At 45.9% G+C, this 27,230-nt stretch overlaps 1 protein-coding gene across 4 annotated transcripts; it reads left to right on the forward strand.

Annotated features, from left to right (window-relative positions):
- The first annotated feature begins 69 nt into the window (after positions 1 to 69).
- LOC135911418 (upstream stimulatory factor 2-like) lies at positions 70 to 27,230 on the forward strand. Of its 4 annotated transcripts, none has more exons than XM_065443705.2 (7): positions 70 to 362; positions 1,572 to 1,630; positions 4,430 to 4,735; positions 7,632 to 7,775; positions 9,560 to 9,654; positions 11,762 to 12,031; positions 24,840 to 27,230. In XM_065443705.2, the coding sequence occupies exons 1-6, from the start codon at positions 331 to 333 to the stop codon at positions 12,002 to 12,004; spliced, it is 879 nt and encodes a 292-aa protein (XP_065299777.1). In that variant the 5' UTR covers positions 70 to 330; the 3' UTR covers positions 12,005 to 12,031; positions 24,840 to 27,230. The 4 variants fall into 4 exon arrangements, with proteins under 4 accessions (XP_065299777.1, XP_065299778.1, XP_065299779.1 ...); XM_065443706.1 differs by having other exon boundaries at positions 73 to 362; positions 4,442 to 4,735; XM_065443707.1 differs by lacking the exon at positions 70 to 362 and adding an exon at positions 1,049 to 1,068.

Raw genomic sequence — 27,230 nt, forward strand, 5'->3', positions numbered from 1 at the left:
TTTTTACTTCGTAAATTGGAGTTGAGTAACTTGAGTGCGCAGAAATATAGTCCCTCGTGCAAAGTTGTTTATCTTTAACAAAAAGCTGTACCTAGCACTATTTTATATCTATAATGGATGAAAATTAAGACTTCAGGTTGAAAGGCTAAATAATTTATCATATGATGCTGAGAATATTAGTGCGTAGGAACACGCGCTCTGCAATTTGTGAGGAAGACGCCGAGAGGTCGCCATATTGTCACATGTCTAGGTTTTGGGCTCACATGACCTGTTGTTTGGCCCCGTGATCACTCGCTTCCTGGCAAATTCAAAACATTCATTCCTAACCACATGGATATGCTGGATCAAGCACTGGACAGCAAGTAAGCGTATTTTCAGTAAAAATAGTGCTCACGCGGGACGTCTAGTGAGCCCTGTCGGAGGCGACAACAGCGTAATAGCAATCTGGAAAGCGCCCCGTGGTAGCGGAACATCGCCGGGTCGTGGGATCGGACAGGCTGAAAGGCCGTGTCCATCGCTTCCGGGGCGTGAAAAATCAATTTAGTAACTTGCTTGCCTCATGAAAATTAAACGGAAAGTGCGCGCCGCATGAATTAAGACGATTCGAGGGTTACGTGTGCAACTGCCGATTCTCTTTCCTGCCAGCAAAATGTGCACTCCTCACTTTTCACATGCGGCATATCATAGGGAAGTGTTCGGTGAATGGAATTTATGAACGTGTCCCGCGAATAATATCGAGTGTGACGTTTGGCGACTGTCGAATGCCTGTGACTTATGCAACGCCCTCAGCCTTTAATTCAACAGAGCGACACGTTTGTTGGCAGGCGACCTCGACGTTTTAACGCCCCAGATATATCGGTAGGACCTGTGCGATTTTCGTAGCCGCAAGCGCCGTCGTATGTCCTTCTATATTTTAGGCCCATTTCCGAATACGTGAAAGCCTCGTACGGTGGCGCACGTAGTGCTTTAACGCCATCTGCATATCAGCGGAGAATGTTGCCGTCGTATCGTGGCCGGCGGCGACTTTCCAAGGCAGACGAGCCGACCGTAATGTGGGCAGCGAATGCCGTACGCAAGCAGAATTTTGTTTGGCCCATTCGGTGTTGCGTGAGCCGTCGTCTGCACTGCGAATGTCGCGACTCTTGGCGTTCTAACTGTTTTACGATCGGCGTAGGTGTAAAAAGGCCACCTGCGTTGTGGTCTATTAAGTGAGAAAGGGATCACCTTTTGAGAACGCACAGCTGTGAGCGATCGCAGCCTTCACTTGCCGATACGCGTAATGTGACGCGGAAGGTTCAAAGACTGCGGCACCGCTGTCTCGCGACTGGTTTAGCTTGATGCATTCTCGTGGAATAGTTATGCAACTCACAACGTATGTCTGCATGTTTCGTGGCAGTTCCATTCATTGTGAAAGCAGTGCGTTTCACCGCTTCCGTGTGTCGTGATTTGGTATTGTACGCGCGAACGGTAGTTCATGATCCTTGGGCTCCTTGCGTTATACATCTGGCCTCCTCACCCCGCGGGAAAAAAAAATAAAATAACGCCTTACATATTCGTTTTCTTTGTTGTAGTTCCCAAGACAAGAATAACGATTCGGCATCAGATGATGCATCACAGCTTCACTCTGATGGTAAGCAATGTATTTCTTTGTCGTATTTATGATTTGTGGCATGCGATTTGTGATTAATGCACTCTCAGGAAAAGTGCTAATTACTTTTGTCATGGTTATTCCTTCATTATGCCGCAGCTTCGAAGCGTGTTGTGAATCGTTGTAACCTTTAGTAAACCTGATTAATACTCTGTTTTTAATTTGCATACATTTGAATGTGGTATGCATGTCTGCTTATGCTTCATGCGGGGCCTTCAGCTTAGGCCTCCACAAACTTGTCATCTGAGTGGTTTTGGTTGAAACAAGTTGAAATCATAAAATGGTTGTGTGTGTGGGTGGGGCTTGAATTCGACTTTTTCTCAGGGCATTGTTTGGCCATATTCATGTCAGATGCTATCACTGCATCCTATATATAGACAGTTTAAAAAGAAAATCTTCATACTGCCATTTTGTACCTTGTATTTTCTGAAACCAGTAAAATTTGTAATAAAACTGCACATGATAGTGCAACATATAGGCATAAAAGAATTATGCACCAAATATTTAAATGCCAAGACAAACCTGTGAAAGGGCCTGCTGTAACAAACAGAAAGCTAAGGTAGATTGGACTAGGCAACAGGACTTGACAACCATGAAAACTGATTAAACTTTATTCTGTTGCATAAACATTCCACTCGGCGGGCACAACTGAAAGGTTTACAATAAGCTTGAAGGCATCACTGCTCTTTTTTTCTGTGAGAAGAGTCTAAAAGCCTTTACTCTTTTAGGCAGCATGCCTTCACTTGTGCCCTAGGTTTAGAGTGCTTGTTCTAAAGAGGGCATGCGGATGCTTGAAGTGCATAGCTCCTTATGTGTTTACTAGGCACAGTTAAACTGCATATGACAGGGTGTAGTTAATAAGAACAGATGGAATTGAGCACTTGTGCGCTCCAAGCAGAGTTTGGCTGTTCATTATGCTGTGGTTATCAGATTAAGCAGCATCGTCATCATCAGCCTGGTTACGCCCACTGCAGGGCAAAGGCCTCTCCCATACTTCTCCAACTACCCTGGTCATGTACTAATTGTGGCCATGTTATCCCTGCAAACTTCTTAATCTCATCCGCCCACCTAACTTTCTGCCACCCTCTGCTACGCTTCCCTTCCCTTCCCTTGGAATCCATTCCGTGACTCTTAATGACCATCGGTTATCTTCTCTCCTCATTACGTGTCCTGCCCATGCCCATTTCTTTTTCTTGATTTCAACTAAGATATCACTAACTCGCGTTTGTTCCCTCACCCAATCTGCTCTTTTCTTATCCCTTAACATTACACCTATCATTTTTCTTTCCATAGCTTGTTGCTTCATCCTCAATTTAAGCAGAAATGTGATTCAAATAACAAAAACCAAAGATTTGCTAGGTTCAAGGTTAAATGCGTTGCAGGCATAATCAGCCAGTTTTGAATTGTTGAGAAACTGGCAGCCGCCTGGTTTAAATGACATTTCAACCTAATGATAGCGAGAGTATCTATGTTGGGATGGCGAGCATTCTGTATTACTGCAGACAACTGAAACGAAATGTTAATAAGGAAATTGGAATATTGCGCACAACCTAGGTGATGTGGCAGTGTTGGTTGATTTGAACTTCAACATGCAGTAGACAGTCCTTTTCCGGTAAAAACAGATGGCACATTTATGCACAATCAGCTAGCAAAACTGCCAGATTTCTAGACTTCAGTTTGTCCTATCTCCTTTATTTGCTAACAATAGTACATACAAACTGCAATCTGGAAACTGCTCTGAGCAGCTGCAGCCTGAATTCAAAAACATTTCTTATATGAATGAGGACATCTGAAGTGCATGAGAATAGGTTAAATTTTAGCAGGCTTAATTATATTATATTTTTTTCTTCTGTTTGGTGCACTGCTGGATAGTGACAGTTGTTGGAACTTGAATCATTCATTTTAAATGGCACCAAAAAAAGCATGGAATGCATGAGCTTGAATGCATGGGGTGCTGCCTGAAAAGTAATATTGAGCCAAAATGGACTACCTCATAAGAGCAGGCACCGTATTCTGCAACAAATTCTTTCGTTTTACATTCTTTCTTATCCTTTGTCATTGCCTGGATTATTGCCAAGCCTTCGTTATCACCAGTATCAGTCACTCGCTGCAACCGGTGATACGAAATGAATAGGAGAGAAAAATAATCTATGCACACTAAGGCCCCAAAACAGTGCTATAAGAGACAGACCTATTTTTGCCACGGTGACCTCTTCATTTTGCCCTGTTAGTCCTATATAGTTATACTTGCAACGGGACATAACATTGTTTTCAGTCATAACAAGATGCAAAGAAAGGCACGAAATGGCAAAAACAAGCTTTTGTAATACAGTTATAGAGCTTGTTTTCGCAGTAGGTTCTTCCTTTGCATGTTTTTAATGCCATGAGCGATGGCACATAATGGTACAACATGAATCATGTGACTAACACACGCAGTGATGGTCCTCTATAATAAAATAGGTTCCAGTATGTAAATTTTGTCATGGGTTTCAGCGTGTTTAAAAACTGGACAGCCTTACTCGCCCTTCGGTTACTTCCATAGCATGTTGTACTTTGACAATGGCACTATGCTGGGAAGAAGGATGTAGGCAGCTGTCACATGTGAAAGATTCACTGAGTTGCAAGGTGGTCTGACAGGTGCAAGTTTCTTCTCGTCCTGCAGGAATAAATTGCAGGACTTCAAGAATTGCATGTCCTTGTAGGCGTGTTCATTCATGCACGCTTCTAGACACTAACGTGTGCCATGCTGGCAAATGCCGGCACTGCTTTCACGGCTCGTAGTAATCTGCGCAGTGACGGAAGGTGTGGAAGTGGACAGCCAGGCAGCGGCTGCTGCCATAGCCAGCGTTTCATCACAGGCCATCTTGGACCCTGGCATCCAGTACCAGTTTCGGACTGAGAATGGTCAAGGCGGGGTCACCTATCGTGTGGTCCAAGTGGCCGCGGCGCCGGAAGGCACAGAGGCCGCCAGCGGGCAAGTGGTCACCACGGCAGCACTTGTTGGCCAACAGGTAGCACAGGCCATAATCTCCAGCCCCTTTGCCGCCACCACAGCTAATGGAGGCTCCAGCCCCACAGCAGAAGGAGGTCAGTAATTGTGTGCTGCACGTTTTAGTAGGCGAGCATTCCTACAAACTGAATCCTGGGAAACAACCGTAGGAAATTGGGTCCATCATGCTGCCAGTGGAAGATTTAGAAAGTTCACAAAAATGAAATTAGGGTGGCAACACTGTGACCTGAAATTCCTGCACTAGCTTCTGGCAATCCCGTGAATTCTCACAGTGTATGCTCAAAGCTAGCTCACTGTCAAACCTCGTTATAATGAGGCAGGCTATAACAGCATAACGGATTTAACAAAGTAAGTGGAATTCCCCTTGAAATCTCCATAGAGGTAAGGGCATTTAAAGCCTTGTTTCAATGAAGTAAAATCGTCCTGCCAATGGATATAACAGACTAGGTTTGTGTCCGAAACTAAAAAAATACCCGACCCTTGCACGCCAAATATATCACTTTTCGCAGAGTTTTGCACACATTTGGTACGGAATTTCAAAACTCCATGCTGAATATGCCGTCGACCAACACTGGTCTTTCTCACCACTGCGAATCGCTGCGCATTAGCAGTGGCTCATAATTGCTGTTGCACTTTTCTCTCAATGCATCGCCACCCAGGCCGGCGCAGCTAGGCTTGACCTGCGAGATTGCGCTGGTACAAAGTCGGAGGCCGTGCCTAGCTGCGCCCAAGCTGCACCAACCTGCACGACGTGCCTCACTGAGAAAGTGAAGTGCAGTGGCAGCGATGGTGAGCTGCCGCTTGCGCACGGCGGTGCAAAAGACCAGTGCATCTTCTCATCTTTCTCACTACAGCATGTTACGTAGCCTGGTGTAGCTAGGCATGGCGTCCGAGATTGCGTCAATGCCGGCACAATGTCGGAGGGCACGAGACAGCCGAGGCAGCATCACGAGGTTTGTGGGCCTACTCATTCACACAGTGAAGCGACGGAAGCACAGTGGATCAGCCTAGATCGTCTGTGTAGTTGGTGGGCCATGTTGTGTGCTTGCTCACTTTGTTGATGTCGCAGCATGCAAACTGTTTTCTCAGGATGTGTTGCCATTTTGCCAATTTCACAAGGCTGTAGATAAGCCAATTTGAAAATGGAAATGAAGGACCGTCTCATTAGAATAGAAGGCAGCTATCATAAAGGCAGTTGCTTGAGGTGCTGTTGAGCCGTGTGCTGCACATGTCGGATATTATTTTGCTGTTTTGTTACAGGGTCCCTCAATAGGCCCCATAGCAAATTTTTATTATACACTGGAAGTTGTTACATGCCCTCTAAGGAGCGCTCAGCCACAAGAATTTTTTAATGGGTTCAATAATAGCCGGGATAGAAATGTTTCAGTGCCACGAACCAGTGGTTTCAGGAGGCGAGGGCCGCTGCCAAGAAAGACACCTTCTCCGCTTGCCCCATCTAGCCTCAGCAAGCGAGATTCTTTCCCCACATTCTCCCATACCAGACCTCGAGGATCGCGTGATGCATACATCACGGGCCCTGCCTTCGTTATTTTTTCTCCTCACTTTTTTGCTCTTCAGAGCACTTCCGCTTACGGCGTCGCGCGTGAGCTGCTGTGTTTGTTTCATTTTGTGCGGCACACGACTGTGCACACTGTGCGCGAAAACATCTGACTAGCTGTAAAAGTCAGTGCTACACGAACACTGAGGCAGACACAAGCGGATCATAGAGCATGATCACGTGCTGGAACACAGTAAAAAGTGGCATAGTTTCAGTGTCAGCGTGTGCAACTGCGTGATGTGGGAACAAGCGATCGAAACGGAAGTACATCTCTTTTGCTGCGGCGCAAAGTTAAACAAGTACACGACGCCGACATTCGGTTTGTATGTTTTATTATTCCTCTAAACCTTAATTCAACTTTCCATGCAACAGATTACATAAATAACAGATGTTGCCTCTAATAATTCTCGAAGTCGCGAGTGACCAAGAGCAACGTCATAGCAAAGACACGTGTACGTAAGCGCACTAGCATGTATACGTCATCCCTCTGGCTTGGAGCGCGGCGCCCGCGAGAAGGGCAAGCGGCGTTCGGTTTGAAATTTCAGCTCTTTACGCGGCGCATAGCAATGTAATACGTGGCGGACACAATCGTTAGCGTGCATTGTGTGCACGGCGTTTGTTAGCTCAAAATGGCCAGACTTGGTGAGGGGCCCTTTAAAATTTCATCGCACATGTGGCCATGTAGAGATTACGCAGGCAACATTGCCATCTTCTTCCGTGCATATTTAAAGTTGTTCACCCTATTGGGCAGAGAACTAGTTGTTGCACTAGAAGGCATAGGGACCGAACAAGAGACACACACACAGACAGACTGCGTGTGTGTCTCCCTTGTTCTGTCCCTGTGTCTTTTAGCACTACAACTAGTTCTCTGTCACGCAATATCAACAAGCCCACATTGCTGCTCCCATTGTGCAATTGGGCATTATTGCAGTAAAGGGCAATCATGGATATAACAAAGTAATTTTGGCTCCTCCTTTCACTTTTGTTATTGCACGATTTTGCTGTATTGATAATAAAAGATTACATGGTGTTTAAAAATAACTAAAGGCAACCAAGCAACCTTCAGGTGTTGACACATGCTTTGAATTGGTTAAATTAATATGGAAGAATTCGTGATTTGGGGCATGTTTCAGGAATTGAGGCCTCATACTGTGAAAGTGAAAGAACAATTTTTTAAGTACTCAATAAGTATTTAAGTATTCAATAACGGGTAGCGGAATATTTCTTTTAACCTCTTGGAGACTGTGTGAGAGCTTTACTAAAGCTTAGGTGGTGGTGCCTATGAGTGTCTCATGCTAAATGTGCATGAGAGGAGGAGTTGTGTGGTGTTGACCTGTGGTAGCAAAGCCTACAAAAACATATTTTTTAAAGCCCCTGAGAGACTGCACACTAATTCTGCTGTTGCTTCTTTCTAGGCCAGTTCTATGTGATGATGTCACCCCAGGATGTCTTGCAGACTGCACCAAGGACATTAGCACCGCGATCCCACAGCTTCAGCTCCAAATCAGAAGGAAACAGGACAGCCAGGGATGAAAGAAGGAGAGCAACACACAACGAAGGTACTTCATGCATTCTTGTTATCTCCATCTTGTCTACTTCCTTTTGTGCTGCTAGTTGTGTTGAGTGTTGTAAAATGTCTTTGTGTCGGGGGAATAGCTATTTGAAAAATGCATAGATTCTCAAGAGCCCAAGTTAAGCGTGGCCTGTTATTAGTCAAACTTCATATGCTGAACATTAGCAGGTTGGCACTCTTCTTTTCAGCCTTGCACCCAGTTTTAGAGGTAATCTGTTGCGTGTGCAAAGACTGAGTGAGCTGAGTTGGTGTGGCATTGTGTGCTGTCTCCCCGCGTCGTCCCGCTGCGGGCGACGCAATCAGCCGTGAGGGCTGAGTGGACATGAAAGCGTAGCTGGCTTCTCTTCATACCTCAGATGTGGAGATATGGTCGGCATGGCATGAAACTGTATCTTTTGTCACCAACTTTCAAATTTTCCAAATTCAAAATGAATTTTTTTTCTCATAAAAATTTGCTATTTCCCATTGCCCTATAGGTCAGAAAATTTTGCGGGCCCTTCCATGTGAGAAAAAATTCATCAACGGCTGTACTTATTTGCAAGAAAGGTCTAACTTTAATATAATAAAATTTTGATATAACAGGAATTTGGGAATTTTAGCGACTTTGTTATATCGAGATTTAGCTAAATTAGGTGCTCAACAGGGCCGAGTTGTTAGATGACACATGCTTGCAGTTTCAAGATTACCACACTTACTCGCATATGTTTGCGTATTTGTAAAAAAAAAATACAAGCAAATTCGGAGTGCATCATTATGCGGGTAAAATTTTAAGCGAACAGAAAAAACAATTTTTTTTCATTCCGCATTTGCTGCGGGATGACGTCAGGTCAACAAACAGATGGCTGCCGCTGTAACAGTGCGGGACACCAAAACAAAAATGGCGGCCGGCAGAGCAAGCCGAATGTGCCGAACGGGATTTTTTTCTTCTCGGGAGTACAATATGTGCATTGCAACAGTTTCTTACGTTTCAGTAATGAATAATATCATTAATATTGGCAAGTTTGTGGCAATAAGGTAGCCATGTCCACTTTGTAGAGACAGAAAGAGAGATGGGTGCGCTTAGCTGCCAGTGACATGGAAACACATGGCAGGCATGCTACGGAAACTGCAGCATTTGTCTTCACTACTATGCAAATACGGCACGTTTCCACTAAGTGTGGGCGAATATCTTAGCTGTGTTACAAGCGTCTGCGTATGATTAGGGTACACTTCTAACGTATCAGTGTAAACGTGGCTACTATCATTGCTGCTCGCAATTGCATGCCCACAAGTGCAGACAAAAGGAATTGAAAGGCGCCTTTTTTGTTGTTGCTGACTACAACCATTATAAAGCCTACAAATAAAGCCAAGGTAAGCTTGGTTGTAGATTTCCTTTTTTTTTCATGGGAGTGCGGAAAGTGATGAAAGGAATGAAATGGGGCATGTGCTTAATAATCTGTTTGGTGCGTGCAGACAGCTTGGTCTGTCTTTAAAGTCGTTCGCGTGGTATTCGACAGATGGTAAGCGCAATCATCATTACCTAAACTTGACACACGACATATTGCTGCGGCAAGTTGGGGGTGCAATCATTACGCGGGAAAGAAAAGAAATTGAATTTTGACGACAAAATTCAGGGGTGTGATCATTACGCGAGTGCGATCATTATGCAAGTAAATACGGTACTCGTTTCTTCACAATATAATTTGTGCTGAATTTCAGAGGAAGCACAATTGCGAGTGTGAAAGGTGACAGTGCCGCTACCTTTAATGTCAACCCTTTTGTTCTTTGCAGTGGAGAGGAGGAGGAGGGACAAAATTAACAACTGGATAATCAAGCTTTCTAAAATCATTCCCGACTGCACAAGTGACCTGAACAAATCTGGGCAGGTAAGGCACCTCACTCGCTTTGCTGGCTCTAACCCTTTCCGTGCCACAGTGTTATCCCATATTCTGATCAAAATGACCAAATTATTTTTCTGCAGTATTTTGTAAGAAAAACACTGCTGGCAATGTCGTTAAGTGCTTATTTATTCAAGATCTGAATCATTGTTGCAAAACTCCAGTTTAACAGCAGTACAGTTGAACCCACTTATAATTATCTATCGGTTATAACGACCACATTTCACTGCATTTACGATTTTCCATCTGCCTATTGAAACTGCTTCCATACAGTCCAACAAACATTTTTTTAAAATCGCTGCACTGTTAAACTAACCAGGCCATTGTAACTAGAGGAATGCAAACGAAGTACCAAAGCATGGAAGCGCAACAAAACTAGATGCACGGCAGCGTGTGCCCAGCTCCAGTCCAACCATGACAAGGATATGGCCTTTGGGACGAGAGAACATGGGATTGCCTCATGCGGATATCAGAAATTGCCAAGGAGGTCACTCGGTTTCGAGGCACGCCTCCAGGGAGGAGGTGTACGGGATAAACAGCACGGCGCGGGGCGTACACAAGTGCGTGCGCCGATATGATATTGGATGCCATGACAGTGGCACTCTCGTTTTTGCAGAATTGTCCTTGCCGCACCATGTGAATTACACCTATTTCGATGATTTGGAACAACCGCCTATGTTCGTCCACCATGGGAACAGCGGCAGCTCAAGCGTTCCTGTCATTACTGTCAATATTCATGCGACCCAAGTCAGCGAGAATGCTGCATCATGCGCTGACGCCACACAATATTGCAGCGGACCGGCGGTTACTACGTTATCAGGAGATCTCGGCAATGTTGCATGTTGCCGAATGCAGATAAGGGTTCACGATGGCGTTCTACCTTTCAGTGGTCTCATTTTTTTCACCCAAAGCGACATAGGTAACCTAATTTTACTGCTCTTGTGTGGCAGGTTCACAGTCATAATGCGGAGACCACAATGTCTAAGACCTTCATGGAATGACGGCATGCCACAGCAGTCTTCAAAGTTTACGCTTCCAGCCCACTTGAACGCTTCGCTCTCTTGTGTAAAATACAGCCATGTCCCACTGGTACAGTGAAACCTCGTTAAACCGTAGTTGGCCGAAGCTCTGGAAAAGTACGTACTAAACGGTAGTACTGTTTAACTGAAATAGCATGAGCTCGCCCACTTACCTGTCAAAAACCAAACTAAGAGAGAGTGCGATGAAAGGGGGAAAAAACATGCAGTATTTATTCACTTCGCGCGACAAAAGTGTTATTTTCATTTGATGCCGCGGCGCTCTAGCAGTGGCCTCAAACTTACTGAAGCTGCATGCCAGCTTTTCAGCCAGCCCCCTCTTCTCGGCAAACACTCGCATGGCACGTTCCTCGTTGGCGTTACGTATTCTCCATGCGCGCGCACAGTAGTGCTGCAGAAGTCCCAGGGCGCCTTTTTCATTGCCGGGGGCCAGAGTTCGGAATACTTTTTCCGAGCTCTGGCCAACTACAGTTTAACGAGGTTTCACTGTACTACCGTTAATATGCACTTTTTCCGAGCTCTGGCCAGCTACGGTTTAACGAGCTTTCACTGTAGTTGAAAGTAGTGTTGCTCACACTTGACAAAAACTCGCAACAGACTGAACCGACCTTTTCTTTCAGTGCAGTAGAGGCAAGGCTGGTCATCACAGAGAATTGCTTGTGCAGCTCTTAAAAATTGCGCATTTGCAGATTTGCCGAACTGCTGGGACATCTAATGTCACAATTTTTATGCCACATCTGCTTTTGTCCACTTTCTGGTTAGTAATACATAATTTTTTTTGTACTTGCTGAACCATGCTTTCAAACATTTCATGTCATTTTCCATTCCTTCCACCCACTAACACGATTTGCATGCCTCATGTTATCGCTGAGCTATTTGGAATGGGTTGTCACAAAATATGGGCCCTATTTGCTCCTTTGATAGGTGAAGGTTTACTGCAAAAAAAGGATCTTCCTTTTTGTGAACCAGTTTCACAGTTTGAGCATTCGGCTGTCTAAGCTAAAGCATACTATGGTGAGTGAAATGTTTATATTAAGCACGTCATTTCCTCTGTGCAGCCATCGTCCGTGCACCTGCACAGCAAGGGGGGCATCCTGGCGAAGGCCTGTGACTACATACAGGAACTGCGTGCGAGCGTTTCACGGCTGCCTGATGTTATGAAAGAAAACGAGCGGTTGTCTCTGGACTTGGAGCTGCTGCGGCAACAGTGCGACCAGCTCAGAGCCACCAACCAGCTGCTCAAGGCCCACCTAGAACAGAGTGGCATCACAGTCACCGAAGTGGTCGAACACACATCCTAACAAGAACTCTGTGACGGCCTAAAGAAGGTATGCTTATTAGCTCGCCATTGCAGGCCTTGCCGTTGTACACTGGGGAGCTTGTTATGGTTAATAAATGTTTAGTATTAAATGGCAGTGGTTGCCATGCAAATTGTACATTTTATGTAATAGCTGTTGTGGGCTTTTTCCCCCTGCTTTAAATGATCTTGCTTGTGGTGGTGACCATGGTTTAACTGCCAACATGACACTGCAGAAGCTGCACAAGTGCTAAGTTAAATCTCTGTATAATGAATTTCAATATAACGAAATTCTTGATAAAAAGAAGCATTGAACTTTTCGTAGCCCCTTGTCCATAGAACACCGTGTAATTAGAACCTCAATACAGTCGACTCCCAATAATTCGAAGTCCTCATCCAGTAATATTGTTTAATTGAAAGTTAATTTTCAGCCGGGATCCTCGAGGTGACTGTCATTCTTTGGTAGAATGTGCAATTTTTCAAGTTTTCCAACAGCTCCGTGCTCCGCATTGGTGTCATCGCCACCGCAGCCGCCCGCAACGGCATCCTTCTTGGAGCGGCACGATTATTCATTGCTATGGCTGCCGTGGCCTCCGCGATAAACTCCGGCGGGAGGCGAAGCGGCTCCCGCTGGAGGCCACGCGGGTGCCATAGGTGCACGCAGCGCTGCATACTGGCAGTGGCGAGATTGCGCAGCATATGTGCGCAGCGTATACGCGTATGTGCGCAATTTTTTTTCATTCCGCATTTGCTGCGGGATGACGTCAGGTCAACAAACAGATGGCTGCCGCTGTAACACTGCGGTACACCAAAACAAAAATGGCGGCCGGCGAAGCAAGCGGAACGCGCCGAACGCGATTTTTTTTTTCTTCTCGTGAGTACATTACGTGCATTGAAACAGTTTCTTCCGTGTCAGTGATGAATAATATCGTTAATATCGGCAAGTTTGCGGCAATAACCTAGCCATGTCGACGTTGAGGGGACAGAAACAGGTGGGCGCGCTTAGCTGCCAGTGACATAGAAATGCATGGCCGACGTGCTGCGGAAACTGCGGCATCCGTCTTCCCTACTATCCTAATACGGCACGTTTCCGTTAAGGATGGGCGTATATCTTAGCTGTGTTACAAGCGTCAGCGTATGAATAGGGTACACTTTTAACGTATCAGAGTAAACATGGCTACTATCATTGCCGCACGCGATTTGTTGCGTGCTCACGAGTGCAAAAGCAGATGAAAAGAATCGAAATGCGCCTTTATTGTTTTTGTTGACATCAGCCATTATAAAGCCAACTCATAATAAAGGCAAGTTTGGTTGTAGCTTTGTTTTAGTCATGGAAGTGCAGAAAGTGATGAAATTAATGAAATGAGGCGTCTACATAAGAATGTTTGGTGCGTGCAGACCGCTTGGTTTGTCTTGAAGAGTCGTTCGCGTAGCATTCGACAGATGGTAAGCGCGATCAATGTTGCTAGACTTGGCACACGACATATCGCTGTGGAAAGTTCAGGGTGCGATCATTACGCGGGAAATAAAAAAATCGAATTTTGACGACAAAATTTAGGGGTGCGATCATTACGCGAGTGTGATCATTATGCGAGTAAATACGGTAATTCGGACAGCATCGAGGCACCATCACCTGCCCCGTGGAGTCAGTGTATAAGAACACCTGAAATTCCGGACGTAAGAACCCTTCGCCATCCGATTTTCCGGACTTCTTGCCGTGACTGCATGTCTGAAATTGCATTAATCAAAGCCACTGCCACTGCCATTTTGATTATCTCGCCGCCTCGAACCGGCGCTCGTGTGCAGATCCACTAGCAGCAGTACCTCTAGGCCTATCTGCTTCGATGTTTGCTGCCAAGGTTCTTGCTGTTCGGCACCCTGTTTTTCATTAAAACAATTCGCAGCTGTCAGCACTGTCATCGACTCCGCCTTTGTCATCCTCGTAATCATCTTCGAAGCTCGTAAAGCACAACGCGTTGCATAGTGCTGGTTCCCGAAAGTCAGCTTCGCCTTAGTACAGTAGTACTGCCCAGTGAAGTATAACAACTGTGGAAAGGGGCAATTGTCACGGAACACAGTATGTATTACTTAATTATACACACGTGCACCCACCATCTCCTGTCACAGTACGAGCACCAATATGCCTTATAAGTATGCTGGCAGGCATTCAGAGCTCTTACGGATGTGCCTGTGGCGATTTGTGTCCAAAAGGGCCCCTCACCAAGTCTGGCCATTTTGAGCTGACATGCGCAGAGCACACATTGCGTGATAACAGTCGGGTTTGCAAAGTATTATGTCTCTACGCACCGCGGAAAGACCTGTAATTTCAAACTGAACGTTGCTTTCCCTTCTCCTCGCGGCCGCCGCAATCCAAGCATGAGAATTACGTACATGTGCTAGTGCGCCTACGTACACGTTACGAGCAGTAAAATGTAAAATAGCGCTAAACAGCAGGACGAGGAGAGGGACACAGACACTAGCGCTGACTAACAACCAAGTGCCTTTATTCTTCCAGTCAGCATATATATATATATATATATACTCCGCCGCTATCTCAAAGCACTGAATCCACAAAATTCAGCATGTGCAAGGGGGAAAAATGCAATTAATGCAATACGAAGGCAATCTCCTTCGGAAGGAGGGAAATAGAGGGAAGGCTTACACATGCTTCGCCGCTAACATGAATGTGGAAAGCTTCGGAAATAAGACGTACGTGGTCATAACGGTATTTTGACAGGTAGGTCACATCTTTAAGGGGGGATGAGGGTCTTGAAAACTTTTTTTTTTATTTCTTAACATATCTTCCTGAAAATTGGCATGCAGATATGATCCCAAATATATATTCACATTTTATATATCTCATCTAGAAATGAAAATATTGCAAAATAATTTATCCCACATAGGTCTTTTCTTACGGGCCATTATGATAATTTCTTAATTAAAAAAACTAGTTTCAAAGAATAGCTGTCATTTCCAAGGGCCCACTGCACATCCTAAAGCTAAAGAAGTTTTTAAAATGTGATCATATAGGTCATGAATGAATAACAAAGTAGGAAGAAAAAAACAATGTGGGAGTAATTAGATTACATCTGACTTAATTGCTAGTCTATTGGGTTTAATGAAAAATGGAAAGCTTTAGGATGTAGCTGAGGTTTTACTGAAAAAAATGATACCTAATTCAATAAAATCAGTTGATGCAAACATTATGAAAAGTTCTGTAAGGCAAAGGCATTTGATCAAAAAAGCAAAGCTGAGAAAATTGCATTCAAAGTTCTGCTTACTCTGCCACTTTTGTTTACCTATCACATGGAAAAATGTAATGCTTTAGCATGCAGCCCAGTCATTATTGAACACAATAACACCAAACTCACAGAAATCTGTTCATGTAAAGATTGTGAAAACCTCTGTATTGCATTGGCACTTGACAAAAAAAAAAAAAGCTCAGAAAGTCGTCTTCACTTGCTGTGCCGACGTTCATTAGCTCGAACTTGCGGGAATTCGCGAACTTCTTCGCCAATGAAGTTTTAATGTTGGCTGCGTACTTTTCGCGCCCCGCGCACTCCGCGCAAAACACCGTGTCGAAGCGCTGAGCACGCGAGCTCGGTTCAGCCGCGTCCGTCGGCGCCGAAGTGGCGTGCGGAAACGCCGAAGTCGACGTTAGGCTTAGGTCTGCCTGCTCGGCAGCGTCTCAAAAGTTAGCATTTTCGACGGGCTTAGTCCAGGCGCATCCACCGGCACTGCAGAGACTTGCGGTAACACCGAAGTTGACACCGATCGGCACTGTCCAGCCGCGTCCACTGGCGAAGCTGTTGTTGGCGAGCTCAGTCCAGCCGCATCCACCAAGGGTACAGCAGCTTGCGGCATCACCGAAGCTGTAGTTCTCGACGATGTAGCGCTCATCTTACTCCATGCGCGTTTCTTTTTGCTGACTGCTTTTCGCGTGCGTGCTTTCAAGCGCGCGTCTCGCGCCATCGTGACACGCGGAACAAAGACACCAGGCACGCAAAAGCAAGAAATTCGTGGTTAAAAGAAGCAACTCAATAGCCAAAATATCTACAAGAACGATAAAGAAAAAGGCAGAACGAAAAATACTAGGAAACAACGAGGAGTGCGAAAAATGACGTGCGCGCCGGCGAAAGCAGACGACGTGAAGGAGTCGAACAACGCGGCCGCGGGGCCGCGGCAGGCGAAGCATGCGTCACGGCCAATCAGAGGGCTGCGCCTCGGGGAGGCGCCCGTTTCACCCAATCAGCGGCTGTCTCGCGACGATTTCGCGTTTGAGAACGGATGCCTGGGGTGCCGATCGCTCCGCTACACGAGGGTCTACAGCGTGCCGAGGGGCGCCAGAATGGAGAGCGGGAAACCAGCTTTCAAACGAGACCAAGATGGCGCCGATCGGTTCGCGTCGGGCGAAGCTACGGTAGCTTGAAAATGAGGCAAACTTTGGCGCTTGGCGTTCAATTAAAAACCGCGGTTCCTTAAAAACCGCAATTTGTGCTTATTGTAGACAATCCCACACCTCTCTGTAACGGCCCACGTGGAATTGAGAGTATTGAAATAAATAAGTAAATACTGCATCCCGTGACAATTGCTTCTTCCCATTTTTGGTTTGCTTCACCACAATACTTCGCGTATGCTTCACCTCGTAACATTGCTGTATTGATGCGAAGCTGACTTTCTGCAACCAGCAGTATGCAACGCATCGTGCTTTCCAAGCTTCGAAGCCATTAGTGAGGCGAAGCATGCATCACGGCCAATCAGAGGGCTGCGCCTCGGGGAGGCGCCCGTTTCACCCAATCAGCGGCTGTCTCGCGACGATTTCGCGTTTGAGAACGGATGCCTGGGGTGCCGATCGCTCCGCTACACGAGGGTCTACAGCGTGCCGAGGGGCGCCAGAATGGAGAGCGGGAAACCAGCTTTCAAACGAGACCAAGATGGCGCCGATCGGTTCGCGTCGGGCAAAGCTACGGTAGCTTGAAAATGAGGCAAACTTTGGCGCTTGGCGTTCAATTTCGGCTCACCGACGTTTCTAAATTGCCGTTTTTTTTATACTTCGAGTAGGAATTCAGCCATAATATTTTGTAGAGGCATAGTTGGGACATTAAAGACTTCAAAAACGCAATTTATGAAAATTGCCATTTTTGACCATTTTTCGCGATTTCAAGACCCGCGACCCCCCTTAAAAGACGACTTGCAGCCACATTCATTGCAGTGCAGGGATAACTGCATTGCAATACAGTCACCGACCGTTTATTCGGACCTCACGGAGACTGGGGAAATGTCCGAATAAACAGGTGTCCAAAAAAGCAGATTAAGAAAAAAAAATGAAATCCTTTATTTCCATGCATTTATTTGGGCTTGGCAGTAGGTCATGAGTGCACCGTTGCACGCTGTTCCGTTTACGCGCAATCAGATAAGCCTGAATCTCGGAGAGGGTCGTACAGTCACTATAGGCGGCTGAAAGCACAGTCACTGCTTGTGCACGCTCCGCTTGCGACGGCAGCGTAGCACATGTTGCGTCATCTTCCGACTCGGAGTCATCGTCCGGCGGTGCAGCGGAAACCTGACGAATGATCTCGCTGTCGTCGAGTTCTGCGCATGTCAGTACAGCAGTGTCAGCACCTGTGAAACTGCCAAATGAGATGGTGTCCGGAATTGCAATGCAACCACTGCGCAGGTCTCGGCAGAACATTTTCCACGTCAGTAGGGAGCACATCGGAAGGCAACAAATCTTAGGCCTCCCGGCACCCGCTTGCCGGCATTCCCCAGCGCAGTCTGCTCTGGCACTGTCGGCTCCATTAGGCACTTGACGCGATGTTTCCGTATGCCGCGTTGGATCACCGAAACCTCGACACAGCACACAAAGCAAACACCACCGTGCCGACACCAGTCGCACAAACAAAAAACATGGCCTGCTCGCAGCGTCGTGCGCAAAAGAAACAAATCAGCTGCTGGATTGTCTTGACATGGCTTACTAAGTTGAAACCGGAACTGCTGTATGGCCACTTTATCGAACCAGGCAGAAACGATGATGATGAGCGGGGATTTCCAGTAGCGCCACTTCGTGGGGCAGCAAGGAGGCCCCGCCCCGTTCAAAACAAAAATGGCGTTCAGCAAGTCGAACTATGTGCCAGTCAGAGTCGGTGGATGATGCCCTCGATCGAGTTGGCTCAAGGAGTGTCCGAAAAATCAGACGAGAGGTTGCAAGGTGTCCGAACTTTCAGCAGTTTGGCGGGGAGAATGGCGGTGCCGCGAAGCTGACCGAATAATCGGGCATGTCCGAATTTTTGGAGTCCAGAAAATCGGTCGGCGACTGTAACTGCAATACAAACAGGAATTCATATGGTCAGATGCACTACAAGATTAGAAGGCACGAGAATGTAGCAGATGGCAGTCCCCTGGCATTGTTTTGTAGTTATATTACCCTGAGAGGTGCATAGAAAGATCTTCAAGTTTGAGGTGGACTCCAGAGCGTTGTAATCTCTTGTCAGTAGAGATATCGCAAGAAGCCAACCAACACTGACACCAAGGACAACGTAGGGGAAATTACTTGTGCTTAATAAATGAAATGAAGAAACGATAAATAATAGAAATGGAAGTGGATGAAAAAACAACTTCGGGAATGATCCCACCACCTTCGCATTTTGCCCGCGAAATGCGAAGGTTCTGGGATCGTTCCCCGCCTGTGGCAAGTTCTTTTTTAATCCACTTTCATTTCCATTGATTTATCGTTTCCTTATTTCATTTATTCAGCACAAGTAATTTCCCCTATGTTGTCCTTGGTGTCAGTGTTGGTTGGCTTCTTGTGATATGACTAATAAAAATTGGTCCCTCGGTTGACCCCTTTCTTCTCGTTTATTACATAACGAGGGTCTCGAATCCGGCGACATTGATGCCTTCAGGTAGCATGTGTGGGTTTATTGGCTGGTTGCCTTGACCCAAAAAAGATTACGTTCTCGTGACGCCTGCGCAGAAACGATTTTCTACATCCGCCACCAAGGTCTGTAGGTGGTGGCGCTGGCTAACACTTCCAGGGTTCTGTTAGGAAACATGAATACCCAAGAAAGTGGATTGGGAAACAGCGCTGCTGTAGCTCAATTGGTAGAGCATCGCAAGCGAAATGCAAAGGTTGTGAGATCGTTCCTCACCTGTGGCAAGTTGTTTTTTCATCCACTTTCATTTCCATTAATTTATCGTTTCTTTATTTCATTTATGAAGCACAAGTAATTTCCCCTATGTTGTCCTTGGTGTCAGTGTTTGTTGGCTCCTTGTGATATGACTAATAAAAATCGTGCCCATCGGTTAACCCCTTTCTTCTCGTTTGTTTGTAGAGAAACATTTGAGCAGACAGGGCCTACGAAGCCACCATCGTTGGCACAGCCAGACTTGAATCTTCCCAATTATATCTGACCACCAGCCACTGCTTGGCATTATAAATCCAAGGAAACTCCTACCAAGCTCTTGTCATTTCGAATGATGAGATGGTGTCTCGAACTGTTGGCATATACAGCCAGTGTCTGATTGTTCGGACTCCCTAGCAGCCGCGAAAACGTCTGAAAAATCGGGCAGTCTGAAAAAACGAATGCATGCCTTTTACTGCCTCCGAGGGCTCAAATTGCCACAGGCATGCCCGAAATAGCTCTGAAGGTGTGCCAGCATACTTATTAGGCGTATCAATGCTCATACTGTGACAGGACGGCGAGTGTGCACAAGGAATGCATCCTGCGACTTGGACTATTCCGCAAAATATGCCAGACCAATCATCACCTCAAGTATTGCATTACATGCTGCTCCTCATTACATTTCAGCATGCACTGATCACACATTCATAGTCCATGTCCCAAGTTCACCTACAAACCTGCACGCTTATTCCTTTATTCCAAGGACAGTGGCCAGCTGGAACTGCCTTCCCGCATCCATTGTCAGCAACCCTGTTCCATCATCCTTAAAAACCGCGATTTGTGCTTATTGTAGACAATCCCACACCTCTCTGTAACGGCCCACGTGGAATTGAGAGTATTGAAATAAATAAGTAAATACTGCATCCCGTGACAATTGCTTCTTCCCACTTTTGGTTTGCTTCACCACAATACTTCGCGTATGCTTCACCTCGTAACATTGCTGTATTGATGCGAAGCTGACTCTGCAACCAGCAGTATGCAACGCATCGTGCTTTCCAAGCTTCGAAGCCATTAGTGAGGATTACAAAGGCAGACTCGAAACAATTGCTAACAACGGCGAATTGTTTTAATGAAAAACATGGCACCGAACAGCAAAAAGCTTGGTAATGAACATCTTAGTAGCTAGGCCTAGCGTTGCTACAGTGGTGGCTATGGCTGCCAGCGTATCTGCATGCGAGAGCGCCTTTTTGAAGTGGCAAGATAATCAAAATGACAGCTGTGATGGCTTCGATCAATGCCCTTTCAAACCTGCGGTCATGGCAAAAAGTCGGGAAAATCGGACGGCGATGAGTTTTTGTGTCTGAAATTTCACGTTCTTTACATTAGACAGTTTTAGTTTAGCATAATAGAGGGCTTAGTGATATGGACATGCGCATGCGCAGAACGCTAAAGAACCCATACCATTTAGCCAATGCCTCCTTTACTAGATGCCTGCCACGTTGCTCACTTTCTCATTGTAGTGGTGGTTCCCTTAGTTCTGCATAAATTCCGGTAGATAGCACTCGTTACATTTTCAGCTTCCGCAGCAGCATGCACCAAATTCTTCTGCTGGCACAAAGATAGTGCCAATATGTGGGGGCGTCCGCTAGCGAGCGTTCTTGCCAGCATCCGAGACAGCCGCAGCATGTGATCTATGTTGCAGGCGTGTGCCATAAGTGGTGCTCGTTGCCTTTTTGTGGAGACATGAAGAGGGAGAGGGCATGCAACCAGGTTAATCGGACCACGCGGCAGGCATCTATTGTAAAGGAGGCATGGTAGTGTATGCACGCTTTGTCTCGAATTCAATGTCAGTGTCTTTGCATGTTTTACGTAGTTTACGTAAAACATGGTGGTGATCCTGGCTGCCCGCTTTGAACTGAATTTGGCATTGTTTTTGTCGAATTCACTTTGTTCATAGCAAATGACCATGTAAACGGCTTTCGCTTTGTCTCAGGTTACTTCAGTGACAGCGTATTATGGATCACCTTGAAAAGTTTTTGAGATCGCTTCTCATTTCAAGCGCGTCTAAGCCTAATAAGAGAAAGCTTCGTGATGCCAGCGCCACCTATCAATGAAGTTGAGAAATAGGCACGGCAATGGCATATGGCCTCGGAGATCGGAAGATTTCAGAAGCTATGGTAGACAGCTTATACTATTGTTTCGCCGCAGGTCGGCGGGCATGAAAAGCTTATTTAAATAGAGTGCGTTCCTGGCTTCCATTGTGCTGCCTCTCGCACTTTCTGCACACACACACAGAATCACTTAGATGGACTAGGTGCGCAAAATTCAAAACGTGATGGAATAGCGCCCCGCATGTAGACTACGCTATCACGCTATACTAAAATTCGCTTTCTGCAAGGTTTGTTTGCAGAACGGTAACGCTGTTTCCCTTAACCCTGCTATTACACCAACGTTAAACTAAAGCTGTCTACTGACTATGGGGTACCATGGCGGGGCCACAAAGGCGTTCGAAAAATCGGGCGTCCGGTAATCAGTCGTTGACTGCATTTAAACCTCATTTATAGGCGAGGAAGCCATTACTAAAATGCTGATGTCTTTAGTAGGCTCCCACTGCAAGGAAATGATGACGAGTCATCCCCTGCTTGTGGTGTGTTAATGTTGGAATGCCTGATTGAACCTCAGCTACTGCGCAATGCATTACAAAGTTGGCAGAGAAAGAAAAAACTTTCAGCCATGTTTTTCAAGCAGTTGAACATGCAAGCCTTGTGTAAGCTGAAAGGCTACTACTTTTGGCTTTACGTGAAGATCACCTTGGAGTTTGCAACACTTAAGGAATGCTTACTGCGAGGATCTACAGTGATGATCTCAGCAGACGGTTCAATTTGGCCACAGAGGCATTGTATCCATAAAATCCTTTGCGAAAGCTTATGTTTGGTGGCTTAGTTTTTGCAAAGATTTAGAAAAATAAACTATTCATAGCTCTTAGCCATGCCAAAATAACCCACAAGGGCCAGCAAAAGTGCCAGTTCCCAAGAGGCTTAGAACAATGCAGCCGTGGGAAACAATTCTGAGAAACTGCAAGAACCATCAAATGCTGCAAGTTCCTTTCAGTCAACTCTTTCAGAAAATGGCTGGAAGTTCAACAGATGCCAAGCATTTGATCCAGTCTACTAATAAAGGGCATGAAGAAGTCCTTTTGCTACATTTTGACTTCCAAAAAAGGACGGTAACTGACAACACTTTTTTGTATCCGAGGAAATAGAAACATTCTTCAAGAACAACGAAGTCAAGGGGCAAGAAGCACTCCCTGCCATGCTGCAAATGACCAAGTAGAGTAAATGGTTTCTTGCTGAAGCAAGCACTCACTAAGGGAACAGATAGTCTCGTCTCCTGCCAAAAACATGCAAGGCTGACGTTTGGATGCAAAATACCTTCAGATTTCACTCACCTGAGGCCATCAATCATGCTAGAAGAAAAGTGGCACGACGGAGAAAGGCGAAAAGGCGATGTTCTGGATTTGCATAAGTCAAGTCGTCTACATCAATAACTTTGCAGGTGACTCTCGGCTTGGATAAAGGGAACTATTGTCTTACAAGTTGGCCATCATTCTTGGTCAATCAGCACCGACGGAGTTGTCGTGTGCCGCCGCAGAAACCATGTCTGCACAACCAGCATGACACAACTGCAATTGACAGCACGTCCAGCACACCTGCCGGATGACCAGACTAACCCTGCAGCCACCATCACCACAGATACACCAGGATGCCATCATCGTCCGGACTACTATTGGGACACTTGGTGACCCATTCTCTATAGGGAGGATTGTGTTTTGTGAGTGAGTAATCCATTTAAGTTTTAGTTTCAGCCCAGACTTTGGACATGCCGCCAGAACCCCAGTGATTGCAAGGAAAACAACACACTACCGTGCCTCTCGGTTATGCTCCTGTTATGTAACCTTAGCGTAAGCCCTGCAAAGCAACAAAGCAGATCTACTTAACGTTTGCAATGCCATATCACTGCCACTTAGGCAGATGTCTTGATTGTGCAGCTGACCTGGCTATGGCATTCAACACCAAGCACGCTCAATGCACAGCAGTGTCAACAAGCTTTTTGTCTGTGTGCCTCTAGATTGAGGGGAGTAGGAGAAGCGCTGCACATTAGACTGCACTGCTTTCGGGATTGGCCCGTATTTTTAGACTGCACTATCTCCGGGATCGGCCCAGGAAGGAGGCTAGAAACATGCTTACCCGGTGCAGAAAAGCAGGGGTAACTCCCTGAGAAATGAATGAATGCATTTTGTTTATTGGCACAAGGGCCAGGTAGGGCCAAAGAGTGCCAAACTCCCTAAGAAAGATACTGTCTCTAAATTTTGGTAAATCTGTATGTACAGTAAAACCTCGTTAAACCGTACCCGCTTAAACAGTAGTTTCGGTTTAAAAGTAGTAAAGTCAATTCCCCGACTCAGCGGCCATTGAACATAATGTATTTTGTATCCGCATAAACCGTACCAGCTTATTGCATACGCATCGGTTAAAACGTAGCGTTTCCACTTTTCGTCGCGCAAACACGGCGGTGCGTCGTCTCCATTGGGCGGCCCGGCAGAACAACAAGCCTCGGAGATCGGTACAACGGCCTCCAAGCGCCCTGTGCGTTTGCACGTGAAGCCGCATCAACATCAACATCATTTCGACGCCGCATGGACGCCGTGCCAGAGAGCGTTGTGGCGTCGTGCAACAGAGGACTCGCGTCATGCCGAAGCTAGGACAAAAAAGACGCCGGGTGCTCAGCATAGAAGAAAAATTAGACATCGTCCGTGTTACCGAACGTGACACGAAGAAGTCGGAGCTGGCCCGCGACATGGATCTGCTGTTGACTACAGTGTGTGGCATTTGGAATGCGAAGTTGCTCGGCAGCGCTGCTGCGACCGCGAAGAGATATGTCGGCTACGAGGATCGACTTTTCACCATCGTTGCCGCTGTTGTTGCCGAAGTGTCAACTAGCGACAGTGATGAGGACGACACGGAAAGTGACAGCACGGGCTATTCAGGCCCGACAGTGGCAGAAGCTGCGAGTTACGTCAGCCTCATGAATGCGATCGTCGCAAGAACAGGGGCGCGATAACGTAACTATTCCAAACGAAAAGTTTTCCGAACTCCGGCACCCGGCAATGAAAAAGGCACCCCGGGACTTATGCAGCACTACTGCGCGCGTGCACGGAGAATACGTAACGCCAACGAGGAATCTGCCGTGCGAGTGTTTGCCGAGAGGAGGGGGGCTGGCTGAGAAGCTGGCACGCAGCTTCAGTAAGTTTGAGGCCGCTGTCGTCGTGCTAGGCCGCCGCGACATCAAATGAAAATAACACTTACGTCCCGCGAAGTGAATAAATACTGCATGTTTTTTCCCCTTTCATCGCACTCTCTCTGAGTTCCTTTTTCGACAGGTAAGTGGGCGATCTCATGCTATTTCGCTTAAACAGTACTACCGTTTAGTACGTACTTTTTCCGAGCTCCGGCCGACTACGGTTTAACGAGGTTTCACTGTACTTGTTTATTCTGCATGCAGGGTTTCCTCTGCACATAGCAACTCCCCTAAATATGGGGTAATGGCAGTGAATAAGCTTACCATTTTAGTTAAGCTGATCTTGAATCTTTGAGCTCTCCAACTTAGTGTCGGAGTTATTTTTTTATATGTTTTGACTGCATCAATCTATTCTTGCAGCATGTCTATGAAGAAAAAGGAAGCACCCAAGTGATACGTTATGATCCAGCTTTAGTGGGAAACAACCGGCTCCTGTGCAAGACAACTAGGCTGTCAAGATCCAGGACTTAGACAAGGTGCTTGCTGTCACGAGGTGTGACAAAGTATCTTCCATTCTGCACATTGTTGAGGATTCCCTTCTCCGTGCTTGGCCTTTGGGAAAGGAAAGGGTTACATAGACGGCTTCTGGTGGTTCAACGTGCCTGACATGCAACCGCCCTCTTTTGTGTGCATTGAGAGAACTCTCGCAAAGTGATTTATTCATCTCTTCCTTTTGGATGCTGTGTCCTGGGGACATTTTTCTCTGCGTGTGTCATAGTGTCCTGCCTCTGCTACAAAAAGAGGACACAGGGAGAACACTTCCATGTTTTGTTCAGTGAGACCTAGCTCCCTCGTTTCTGATGTTTGTGGTTGCGTGAGGAGGGGAGCTACTGTTTCGTGTGTGTAGTGATCAATTCTTTTGGCCTCTTTGCCTTAGTTGGCACTGCCTGAGTGAAAAATTTAAAAGCACCATGTTCTGGATAATTGCGTCTGCAAGAACCGCATACTTTTTTTTTCTTGTGCCAATTTAAGGTTGAACTCTTACGTGCAGTTTGTTATAGAGCATCTTAATGCGTGAGGCCTTCTAGGCGGTTTATATATATCCAGCTTCTGACATTTAGGAAGCTGTAATAATAATAAAGAAAGGGCCACAGCTTCATAAGGCTTTGTTAAGGCAGCATGATGCAGTGTCAGAGAAGCATAGTACCTGCTTAGTGTGGTTGTACATTGCATCTAAGTTCCCCTTCCCCCCTTGGGAAGCATTTGGAAAGTTTAGTTCCAGTGCCTTTGCGTTTGTACTGGAAGAGATGCTGGCATCTAGTCATTGTTCTAATTTGTGCCTGCATGAGTTCATTCTGTTGATTGTATTGTATCGAGGTCTGAGTAACAGTTGCAAACTGTGAAGATGATGCGATTGCCTGTTTACTGTTGTCTTTGCCACCTTCTCCACTCTGTGCTGCTTTTCTTCGAGTTGAGCCTTGGCGCATCTTCAAAGTATGTGAGTTCATGTTGCTCCGCCATCTGAAAGAACGATGGCATGAACCAAATAAAGGTACCAGACATCCGTGAAGTGTTTGCAAAGTAGTGTTACCTTTTGTATTGTGTCATGTGAAAGCACCCACAATGAGCTGGTCTTGAGAGGCAAGTCATGACCTGCATCATTTCTCCTGCAAGGCTTTGGTGATGGTGCGTAGCGTGTGTATGCGTGTGGCCAGTCCGGACAGTGGTTTTCATACTACTGCCTAGCCTGTGGCAGAAAGCATTTGTAAATTGTGCCGAATGCTTGGCACCTTTGTAGTGTGAGTAATATGGAGTTGGCTGGAGGTATGTGTTGGCTGTAACCCCTCTTGGAGAGCCAAATGGTCAGAAAAGTTTTGTCATTGGTGTTTTAGCATAGCTTAAATGTACTGGCATAGTCTCATACTGCGGCACCAGGTGACGACGGGAAAGTCATAGGTGGTGATGACTGCTTGTGACATTGCGTTCAACAACGCATTCAAAATGAAAGCTGTGGTGATCCCTTGTGTTGCATGGCACTTCTCACAGCCGACAGACTTTTCCTGGGAGATCTACGCAGCATAGTTGCCCATTGCAATAAGAGCTCTACGCATTTTCGTTTAAAGCATTCTCACAAGATGTTTCCATCAGCATTGCTGCTCCTGTGTGCATCTTTCTGGATTCCACTTTATGTTTATGTTAGTATATCTACGCTATGCTAAAAGCTCTCTTGTCAGCAGTTGTTGCACAGAGCTTCATCGAATGTTGTGACGCAAGACTTCTAGCAGCACAGTGAATCATTTAGAGAGCACTTGTTTTTTGTATGTTGAATGTCGTGAGAGTGGGGCATTGATTGGAGAAACACTTTCTTACGAGCTATACTAGGCAGTACAGTTTGTCATGAGCATGTCTACTCATCATAGTTTTTTTCCACTGTTGTCTGTTCTACAAGTTTACTTATATGTGAGAAAGAACCTTTGCTGATGTAGGCTTGTTTGTGAGCATTTCACTGTTTACTTTCTTTGGGCATCCGGCAGGTGTAAGGTTGTTGTGCTATGTTCAACCCTGTGTTGTAGCATTAATGCTTTCAAGCCTCTTTTTTTTTTTCTTCCTGTGCCAGTAAACACATTGTTTTCAGAAAAGATTTTCAATAAATGAAACCTGATGGACTACAGTGCGTGCACATAGCAATTCTGGTGTTCCTCTGATTTGCAAGGCTTGTCTTTGAATTTTGCAAACAAATGGTATGGTAAGATGTAAATGTGTTTTCTGATTTGTAGTAGAGATCTCTTAATAAATGTTACATTAAGTGCA

This window comes from Dermacentor albipictus, chromosome 4 (assembly GCF_038994185.2).
Source record: "Dermacentor albipictus isolate Rhodes 1998 colony chromosome 4, USDA_Dalb.pri_finalv2, whole genome shotgun sequence".
Classification (NCBI taxonomy): Eukaryota; Metazoa; Arthropoda; class Arachnida; order Ixodida; family Ixodidae; genus Dermacentor; species Dermacentor albipictus.